Source organism: Crassostrea angulata, chromosome 7 (assembly GCF_025612915.1).
Source record: "Crassostrea angulata isolate pt1a10 chromosome 7, ASM2561291v2, whole genome shotgun sequence".
NCBI classification, from domain to species: Eukaryota; Metazoa; Mollusca; class Bivalvia; order Ostreida; family Ostreidae; genus Magallana; species Magallana angulata.
The window spans coordinates 33,088,260-33,099,431 of record NC_069117.1 but is presented as its reverse complement, the minus strand read 5'-3'; the positions used below and the strand labels follow the sequence as shown (position 1 = coordinate 33,099,431).

The following is an 11,172-nucleotide window of genomic DNA, read 5'->3' as shown; positions in this document are numbered from 1 at the left end:
ATCGTGGGATCTGTTCCGATCCAAGACGGATACAAGTATTAATAATTATCGAGGACGGATGAAATTAACGGGACGGACATTTCTATGGCAAAATTTGGGACTTTACTGTATTTGAATATTAAATACAATTCAAATATCCAAGATCAATAAGATTGGGAAGAAATACTCATTGTAAAGATATATCTACCATATTTAACAAACTTCACTTTCTTTCAATGAGATTTGAACTAAGAGCTAAGTACGAAGTCAGCGTCATAGATAGATATATATAATTATCTATGAACATCAACATATCTTTGGCACTTTTACTGTCCTCTATATGAAATGAACCAAACGGGGAAGAGGTACTATAAAAACAGTACAATTTATAACATATCTTTTCTTCCATTTTCGTTCAATAAATAACCTCTTTCTTGATTATCTTGTGATGATTGTTCACGAAATATGCCAGCCTAACTATGAGTTCATCATCAATTTGACTGTAGAATTTGTGTCGCTGCTTGAACATCTTCTTGACATGACCTTGACCCCATATGAATTATCCCCGTCCTTGATTTCTGTGGCTCTCTTGTACAGTTTGGCTGCAGTCTCAAAGTCTCTCTAAAAATCAAAATATTGCGGAAAAGGAAATTCATTTTTTTTCATAACTTTACTATATTAATTTAAACTGTAAATGTAAATTTTAACAAGCACACCAATCTTAAAATCTGTTTGCATCTTATTTTTCAAAAATTTGTCAAAAATGTATTTTTCAAAGAACCCAATAAATATTAACATAATTAGTTTATGATAGTTATCGTATACATGTATTTGAAGTATCAGGTATACAGAAACTGCGATCCAGAAAACTCTATAATGCCGCAGTACAGTGGAACCTTACACACAGACACTTACCATTTCATATTTCATGACTGCAAGGTTTCTCAAGGTCTCTGCCACCCTGGGGTGATGGGGACCCATGCTCTCCTCATAGATCTGTAGGGCCCTCTTATACAGTGGCTCTGCTTCAGTATATTTGTTCTAAACAAAATCAAGAATAAAGAGTTTGTAAAATGCTTTCCTTAAGATTGCAGAATAATTAATATGTTACAATTACTTTGACCTTGACCTTGAACCTAACAAATGACCTTAAACATTACCAGTCATTGACCTTGACCTGATACTGTTTAGCCAACTTGCAGTCTATATTACTAGAGTTCAAATATTCATAGGAAGGTTAAAATAATCAACAGAAAGGCACAACCTCAGACTTCATCCTCTATTAATATTCTCTCCTTAGGTCTATAGAATTTTGTTTGGACCTCATCAGAAGGCTATAGATTTGTATATTATTGCCTCCTAACACCAAGTACCTGCTGTGAGTACAGGACGGCCAGGTTGACACAGGCAGTGGCTACAGAGGGGTGGTCTGATCCAAAAGACTTCTCTCTTATCTCTATAGCTCGCTTATACAGAGGCTCTGCCTTCTCAAATTTACCCTGCAAAGTGGTATAATACATTAAGAATGTTGTAATCTGTTGCTTTTGTATTCTGACAAATTACTAATCCAGAAATTTGTTTTGGATTATAGAATGAATATTTTCTTTAAAAGAAAATTAACATTTGAGATTGACCTCGAGATTTTAAGCAAAAATCAACAAAAATGATTATAAAGACTACAGGTGTATACTGATGTTTAACCATCTTTGACCACTGAGCCTGAAGGTTTTACCTGTTTCCGGTACAGCAGTGCTAGGTGTTTGATGACTGAGGCTACACTGTCATGGTTTACACTGAAATGCTGCAAGAAAAACAACCTTGTGATAAAATTGGAAACATAAATGGTAAAATTTTAATAATAAATATTGTATATTTTTTAACAGTCCTTCCATAAAGTACCGGTAAAGTACACATCAAAAGTTTTGCTTTTCTTGAAGCAATCCAACTTCAACTGCAACAAAAATGTTTAGGTGGCCAGAGGGGCGTTGATTCATAACAATAGATCATACTTTTTAAATCCAGCAATCAATCAAAATCAAAATCCTAGTTCTCTACATTTCATTTTTCAACAGCAGTTATAATACATGTATCACCAATAAGGATAATGTTCACAGTAAAACTCTGCCATACCTGGAGTCTTATTTGTAGAGCTCTCTCATACAGAGGCTCTGCTTTGTCATACTGTTTCCTGTCGTTGTACAGAGCTGCCAAGTTGTTCAGCGACTGAGCAATGTCAGGGTGATCGCTGCCCAGTGTTGCTTCTCTCATCTCCAACGATCTCTTCAATAGAGATTCTGCTGCTCTGAAAATTTAAACATTATAAAATTATTTTGCATTCTTCTCCTTTAAAATTTGAGGAGATGGAGGTGACGTCATTTAGAGTACAATGTATGTTTCTGCTTACTCTAGGTCATTTTGTAAATAATGCAACACTCCAAGCTCATTAAGGGTTCTCGCCAGGTCAGGTGAGTCTGGGCCTATTGCTAACTCCTCAAGCTGAAGAGCTCTTCTTTGTACCACTGATTTCATCTGGCCCTGTTTATGCAATAAGAATTAATTATGGATACTTGTCACATTGTATATTTTTAAAGCATACAAGGCCGAACATATCATGGAGTTAGAAAGTTCAATAAATTCCACTATCCATAATGCTAAAAAATAAATCTACTCACAGAATTAGACCTAGGAGTCTTTACTTTCTTTCTGATAGAAACAGCTCGCTTCTTCAGAGGTTCGGCTAGGTCATGCCTACAGTAAAAGCAAAGAACCTTTCAAATTCAATTGGAAATCCAGACAAGAGCCAAATTTGCTTGCCTTCATCAACAAATACCATTAAGACTGTTTGAATGGCTTTTCATCAATATGATCAACTGATTTTACATTTATTGTCCAATCCCTGCACTTACATGAACTTCTCCACACTGGTGCATTCTCCAAAACTAAAAACTTACTTGTCCTGTTTCTGGTACAGCACGGCGAGAGCATCCAGTTCCTTGGCCACTAGATAGTGATCGGACCCATATCTGTCCACATAAATGTCCAGGGCCTGTTTGTAGAAGGCCTCGGCGGTGGAGAACTTCCCCCACTGAGCATGGAGTCCTGCCAACTGGTGATGTGACCGGGCTACGATGGGATGGTCCGGGTCCAGAGCAATCTCCCGGATCTCCAACGCTCTCTGTAGTGCTGGAACAGCCTGAAAGAGAAAACAAATTTACATGTGAATTTTTCTCCACATTAAAAAAGAAAACATCCTTAGATTTTAACAAATTTTGAATCTCAATGCTTTATATCATTAGCAAATTCAGGTAAGAAAGAATTGTTGTAGCTACTGCATGGACAAAGAACAAAATAGTTCTGTACATCCATATAACTTTTCAGAATCTACAGGTACATGTGTATTTAGTACACACCTGGTTGAGGAGTCCCAGGTCTTTGAGGAAGCGTCCCAGAGACTCATACATGTCGGCTATGCGGGGGAGAGTGATCAGGCCACCATTCTGACCTACCACTGGAAATTGTAAACACAGTAAATAAAAGCCGTTTCAATGTACCATAAACAGAATTATTCACTTCATCATGAACTTTTTTTTATTTAAGCTAATTTTTTTAACAAGAACATAATAGATAAACATTTTTTAAAGATGATTAAGTTAGAATATTTTTTGAGTACTGGTAAATATATATAAACATCTTCAATTATAAAAGGCTTTTCCAGCATACTAAAGTACCGGTACATGTATGTGTTGACTTAAGCATACAGTATATAAGGACACAAACAAAGAGCCCAAACTATTGGTCTCACCCTCCTCCATTTTCCTGGTTGCTGTGAAGTAAGCCTGTGCCATGCTGTTCTTGTCAGCAGTAATAAACTGCCAGTAACTGATCAACTCTGCACATCGGCCCCTGTTAAATAAAGAACACAAAGTATTGTTTCATAAACCCTTGACATTATCATCAGGTACCCACATGGAAATTCATTCTTCATATTCATTTGATACGCATTAGACAAATTCTCTCTCTCTCTCTCTCTCTCTCTCTCTCTCTCTCTCTCTCTCTCTCTCTCTCTCTGTGACTACATGTATGTACTGGTTATACAAAGTTTATTATTGTGTTAGTTCTAAGACCATGAACACAACATCTACACAGCCTTACCTTGCGTAAAGTCTTTGGAATATACAGAGATTCAATATGCATTCCTGCAGACTCTCTTTGTCTCCATCTATCTTTAGTAACCATGGCAACTCATCAGCTACTCTGCATGTTACTTGCCCTGGACTATTAAAATAAAATAATAAAATCATGCATATCTCAATCACATGTTTTGCCCATTCTTCAGAATCCATATTTAGTTTACAGGTACATGTACCAGTAAATGTTTTGGCCTTCATATACCGGTACATGTATATATCAGTCTAAGCATGTAGCATAGAATATAAACTTAATCAAAAACATTAAATAAATTTTTACTTCATGAACTGTGAGAAGTATCGGGTGAGATCTTTCCTCAGTTGAACCACAAGTTTGGCCTCATCCTTTCCAAAGCAGTAGTCCTGAACAGCATACCTAACCTGTGTACACAGAAAAAAATAGCATTTTAAAATGTCCCTAGAGCAACAAGATACATCAAGAAATTCAAGCTTAATCAATACAGAAGAAAATCATTGTATAATACATAGAATGCTAGGACTAACTTGTTCGTGAGCAAATGTGAGTAGTCCCCCTTGGTATTTGAGCACTAGGTGGTCGGTGAGGACCTCAGTAAACACGGACAGGAAGTTAACGGTGAGGTGTGGGATCAGGGCCAGCAACTCTGTCTCACATAGGCCACCTCGACTTGCATACAGGTATCGCAGTATCTGAGAAACAGTAAAATTTCTGTGTATAAACAATGTATCTAAGCACACATGTACTTTAAGATCTGGAAACTAACACTTGCTCTTTACATATACAGACAATGCACTTCCTCAGAACATTCTCAGCTAATGAATTAAATAAGTAAACTTGGGGACAAACTTTAAAATTTTCCTTCAAACATGCATTGATCATAATAATATAAACACATCAAGTTCTCAAAACTGACTGATTTAAGGAATCCCCTTGTCTCCTGGGATTCCAGACTGATCCGGAGAAGATCCAGGATTTTTCCATACAGACTGACACAATCCTGACAAGTCAATAACACATCCAGTTGTGATCCCACCTGGCCATCATGCTTTAAATACCTATTAAAGAGCAAGATTTGGTTAATTAAATCTCCATGGATATTTAACTATTAGCACCAATTTGACCTTTGAACTTGACACATCTATGTACACCTTTAATATCACTTAGTACATGTAATGTATATACATATTATAAGGTATACAAAGTCTATTCTGAAAAGGTCAAAAGTTAAGAAAAAGGTAAAAATCTTTGACATAAGGGAAGACTTTAAAACAAAATTTTTAAAATGATATATGTTTTGAGAATTTTTAGTCAAATTTACATGAATAATACCGGTAATCTTGATTATTCAGACATTATAAATACCAGTTCTGGTCAACATTTCAAGAACTGACACAAAAGGTTAAGAATGAGTTATCATTAATTTTGAAAAAGAGTTGAAAGTAATAAAGCAAAAAAGTAAAACTTTATTTTTTATATCTGAATTGAACACACAGAAGTCCTCACCCTGCAATGTGCCTGGTCAGGACCATGACATAGAGAGGACTACAGGTGGCGGGGGTCCTACAGTGTGTCAGGATCAAGCTGTCCTCTGAACCGATCTGTGCGTCCATTGTGGCAAGTTCGGCATGGATCAGCTCCTTCACGTTCTTATTGCTGAGTGGTTCAACATGAAGGGTGGGCCATGCTCTACAAAGGCACAAAAAGAGTTAAAGACAGTGCACGCAGTTTATTTTGAAATATTTTCTTTCCAATCTTTACCATTTATGGCCGGTTCTTAACGCTTCATTTAGGGGACAAAATCTTGGCTTTCAGTTGCTAAGTTGACAGAAAGTACATAAATCTTTTTGCATGTACATGTATACTGATAACTGTTTTCAAATTGTGTATTCAAACTGTGCTCTACACCACTCAGGTGATATTTCCATTCTTTTACTCTTTTTGTGATACCGTAGTTGTCATAATCTTAATAAAGAAGCATGAACAGTATCATTAAGTTACAATGACCTTGACCTACCTCCAGGCCTGAGGACAGGTCTCTTCATCAGCCGTCACAATGACCCTGACATCCACAGGTAATGGATCAAGCAGCCATTTCAGGTGTATCTCTGCTTGCTAGAGTAAAAATAAATTTGAATATAATACATTTGCAATTTAAGTATCCTCACAGAAAATTTCTAGATTCATATTAAGTGGTCCTTTTTCATAGAGAAACAAATATCAGAAGTTATGTGAATTTTGGACAATGCCAATGGAGCTTATCCATCTTTACCTGGAATCTGTTGATGGAGTCTAGGACCAGGATGACTCCACCAGGAGTTTTCTCCGAGACTTTTTCCAGCCATCTTGGAAATTCCTCCACCAGTCTGATTGGGTCGGCCGTCAGGGCAGGAGGGGAGTTCACCTTCTGCATCAACTGTCAGAGAATGATAAACAATGTGGCCTTATATTGAATACTGTCAATTTAAAATTAAAGTTCATGTCATTTTATTACATGTATAATACAAAATGTTCATGTACACTTACATGTACAAACTACCACTAGGTCAAAAATCTTTGTCAAAAAAATTGCTGCTCATTTTTTCGACAAAATACTTTTTCAAACCATTTTCCATCATTTATACCTGAGAAGTTAATCGCCTGATCATAAAGATAGGGTCAGCACTGACTGACGTCTCAGACCCCACAAAGTGGTACAACACTAGACCAGACGGGGTCTTCTCCTGTTGTAAATTCATCCTGAAACAGGGAAGCAACATTAATCATTATAACCTGATAAAATTTACCAAATAAACAATTCAAATAATTAATGTGTATACTTCTGTAAATTTCCAGCATTTTAATCCAGGTTGATATACATGAAAAAGTTTTTCTCACTGTAACCCTTCGTGAAATACATTTGGTAACATCTACTGTTAAATTACATGTACCGGTACTCTACCCCCAGAAACCACCAAATAAAGATGCGGTTACATACCACTGAGCCAGCAGCAAAGATCTGCCAGATCCTGGGGTACCAATGATCAACAATGGTGGAAGGAGACCAGCAGAAGAAATGTGGGCATTCAATCTCTCGTAATGCTAATAGAAGTAAAGAAACTTCACTATGTACAAATCACATACTGTGGTATCATTAAACTTCGTGGGGGCCAATTTTCGTCGATTGCTTGAAATTTACAGGTTTGTGGGGACGTAATTTCGTGTATTATCTTATACCTACAAGAGGAAATAGACTTTATAACACTAGTTTAATAATTTGGGGAGGATGTTAGTTCGCGAATGAGAGGTACCCAAGAATTCCACGAAAATTGAGCCACCACGAAATCTAATGATTTCACAGTATATGTGTGCCTCCAGTTAGAAATTCTTATCCATAAGACTTTTTTAATTTGTTTCAATGTTACAATATTTATATGTCAAGAAATATTCAATATTCCTTTTTAGAAATGATATTTTCAAATTCTGACTCAAGGCAACTTATCAATAATATAACTGACCTTTTCAAAGCCAAGCTCACAGCTGGATTTGATGGCGAAATTAAACGCCTCCATCTGTTCATAATCCCCATGTGTGTCCCACACCTGTCCCCCACAGATCTTGTCCGGTCCCTCCATCTCCCCCGCGATCGTCTCATCATCCTCAATTCTCTCCTGTCCAGTGTCCATACCCACCTCCTATGTAAACAAAAAAAAAAAAATTCAAAAATTTTGCGTAAATCATCATTTGTACCACTTGTTAATTATCAATTAATGGAAAAGATCACTTAAAAAAATAATTAAAATCATAACCTACCAAAAGAGCAATAAATAAAATTTACTTAAAGTCAAAATTAAGAAGCTTATGTTGGAACACTTTTTAGAAGAAAAAAGAAAAAAAAAAGAAGAAATCACTCACTGTTTTAATCATTTTTTCTATTTCTGCGACAGCTTGCTCTACTCCTCTTGAAGGTGCTGTGTAGCCATCAATGATTTTAGCATTTCCTTTTTGCCTGACTTTGTTCTTTAATTCACTGGCTTCCGTATGACTTGCCCTGTTACTTAAAATTTAAAAAAAACAAACAAAACATTACAAATGCTTTAAAATGACAACTAGTATTAGTTCTTGAAGTAGCATCACAGTAAAGACAATTTCTAAAAGCTACATACTCGTTCCCAATTAGTTGAAAAACACTTTTGATACATCAAAGAGATCATATCCTTACCCTTTCCCATCTCTGAATGAAAATACAGCTGAGAGATTGTTGTTATTCTCCAAATAACCAAATTTGTATTCCAGACTAGTAAACCTGTGAATTTGAAATATAAAATTCTCTAAAATTCCCAGATTAAATTTTTAAATACTCCTAAGACCTAAGGTAGAATAAAATGTGTTCTATAAATCATGTGTTTCACATGTGCTGGCAATATTTTTGGTACCGGTAATTGATGTTCATATTGTACAGACCTGTCGGTAGCATCTCCAAGAAAACCCACAAATATTGACGACTTCTCTATCTGTCTCTTCCTTGTCAACTGGTGTCTTTCAATCATCTAAAATTAACACATGCAGCATTATACATGACCCATTAGTCTTTTTACATAAAAATACATCATTGTGCAAAATTTTATAATAATGCTGCGAAATCTTTCAATCTACTGTTAAAAAAAATGACATCCATCACATACTGAAAATTCCTTATTTGATTCAGGAAATTAATGTCAACGTAAAATTTTGAGAATTATCCCTTGCAAATTTTAAATTATTGCTTTATTTTTCTGACAGTTGTGAACTATATGAAATTAATACAATAAAAGTTTGGCAGTTCCAATTTCACATTCTCGCAAATTGATACAAAATGGGGAAACATGGACTTAAAAGTACTCACTCAAAAATAAGGAGCATACAACATAGATTCTACCTGAGGAGAAGGGTTGACCGAGTCTTCCATTGTGAGGTGTATCAATATCAGCTCCCTCCCTTCCCCATTACACAGGGCAGCCAGTCTAGGGAAGTGCTCCTTCTGGAATATCTCCACTTCTACCTGTGTGTCCCTAGGGGCGGACACATAGATCCTTATGACCGGACTCAGGGCATGCTCGGGGAGACTGGGGATGATTTTGGTTAGACTGGTCATCACAGAACTCCAGTCCTCTACAGAATGCAATAGCATTTAATCAAACAGTGCTGTGGATTTTCTTCTTCAATTTTTGTATCTATTTTAGCCAACATCCTCATGACTGCCATGATTCAAATCTCAGATAGAAAAGTCTGACTTCTTATATTGAATAATGAATTCATTCAATTTAAGCTACAAGTACATCTCTTTTATAATTTGTCATTTATTACTAAATCCCTTCAAATTTAATTCTTAAACTATGAAATTAATTTGCACATGAATTCTTAGTTTAACAGGCCATTCTATAAAACTTCACATTTTTTACCCACACTTATAATGCAAAGTTCTTTTGCTTTGATGGTCAGATATTTTAAAAGTTAAAAAGCTTGATACCCCTGTTGATGTTGTTGAATGGCCCCTCGGTCTCCATCATACACTGAGCAAATTCTGGTCCCCTTAGTGTAGTCTGGTGCCCCTGGCTTATGTTACTTAGTGATGGTTCACTCTCCAGGGCAGTCCACCAGTCTCCAGGGTTGGCGTTTCCTATAAAATTGGACAAAATATTAATTAACTTCCTATTTCTACCATTATACAACTATTGTGCAATGCTTTGGCATAGTTAACAAAGATAATGCAACAATGAAATTTTTCATAAAGTAAAACTAACGAGAGAGAGAGAGAGAGAGAGAGAGAGAGAGAGAAAGAGAGAGAGAGAGAGAGAGAGAGAGAGATGTGAAGATGGAGGGATATATTTCAATCTATGTCTCACCTAGTGATGCATCAAAGTCAGGCCTGTTAGATGCTTCAGTTTCCTCTAGGCTATAACCTGATGCCACTTTGAATATCTTGTTTTCTAGGGCTCGTTTATCTCTTAGTAGAGTCTGTAGCTGTAATTCCATATTTTCTCTGAATATCTGAAAGACAACACAAAGACTGTTATACTCCTATTATCCATATCCAAAAAATAAATAGAAAGCCATGTCATGTCACAAGAGATGGAAAGAGCAAAACAAAGAAAGCATTTTATTGTTTAAATATACACAAAATAATTTTGACAGCTAGTCAAATAGCATGTTGCAAAATGAAATTGAACCATTCAGCTATCAAAGGGTTTTGTGCAAGCCAATGGCTTTTGCATTACATGGCTTTTAATCACTCACTTTGAAATTCCTCTGAACTTTGTCCCTGTCACTTTGAAATGCCGCCGCTCGGGCTTGAGCAGCTTGTTCCGCATCAATGGCTTTGTCTCTCTCTGCCCTCAGATTGGTACAAGTCTTCTGTAACACCAATAGTTCCGCCCGCAGTCTCTTGTTTTCTATCTGTAACCTCGTTTCTTTCTTCTTCATGTCTGCGATGTCATTCTCTTTGTTTAGTCTGAAATTTTCAACTGTCAGTCATACACCTTGTCATATATGGGCAAACTGAATATACATTTATCTGCAGTGTATATAGATAGACACATACTACAGATGCAAATTAAAATACAAATATACCTACCTATACATCTCGAACTCCTTCTTGATCTTTTCCGCTTCTGGATTCTCCAAATCCACCGACAGCGCAGACTGCAAACTACCCCCAATCCTCTTGTTTCTGCTGGAGCCATGACTAAATATACCCAACTTTCCTCTTGGTTTTATTTCTACAGGAATTCTCTTTATGACACCATGACTGCTTCCATTTAAATCGTTGCCAAATATATCATCATCCTCTGGATTATGCAGAAACGACCCACCAGTTCCCATTTCTAAGCAAGTACTCCCGTTTCCCAACCATCACTCAAAATATTTAGAGATAAATATTCTTTTCATTTTCTTGATTCTTTTTTCAATTTTTTGACAACAGGAAAACTCAGATTAATAAATGCCGAACCCGATGTGAAATCTCTCCGGTGTCTTAATGATTTGGCGAACGACCAATTTGGATTGTTTGTA

The 11,172-nt window shown here is 36.3% G+C and overlaps 1 protein-coding gene across 2 annotated transcripts; it reads right to left on the bottom strand.

Moving 5' to 3' along the window:
* LOC128157537 (nephrocystin-3-like) lies at positions 1 to 11,097 on the bottom strand. Of its 2 annotated transcripts, none has more exons than XM_052820140.1 (28): positions 10,736 to 11,097; positions 10,399 to 10,612; positions 10,008 to 10,152; positions 9,632 to 9,781; positions 9,041 to 9,273; positions 8,587 to 8,672; positions 8,345 to 8,428; positions 8,038 to 8,179; positions 7,641 to 7,817; positions 7,121 to 7,224; positions 6,768 to 6,882; positions 6,416 to 6,559; positions 6,161 to 6,258; positions 5,650 to 5,832; positions 5,060 to 5,201; positions 4,671 to 4,835; positions 4,447 to 4,547; positions 4,132 to 4,254; positions 3,782 to 3,882; positions 3,390 to 3,487; positions 2,931 to 3,172; positions 2,652 to 2,727; positions 2,384 to 2,514; positions 2,110 to 2,281; positions 1,712 to 1,780; positions 1,353 to 1,478; positions 895 to 1,020; positions 1 to 600 (listed from the first exon to the last, which is right to left on the bottom strand). In XM_052820140.1, exons 1-28 carry the CDS (start codon positions 10,981 to 10,983, stop codon positions 457 to 459), a joined length of 3,939 nt encoding a protein of 1,312 aa, XP_052676100.1. In that variant the 5' UTR covers positions 10,984 to 11,097; the 3' UTR covers positions 1 to 456. The 2 variants fall into 2 exon arrangements, with proteins under 2 accessions (XP_052676100.1, XP_052676101.1); XM_052820141.1 differs by having other exon boundaries at positions 8,038 to 8,173.
* Between the last annotated feature and the right edge of the window lie 75 nt (positions 11,098 to 11,172).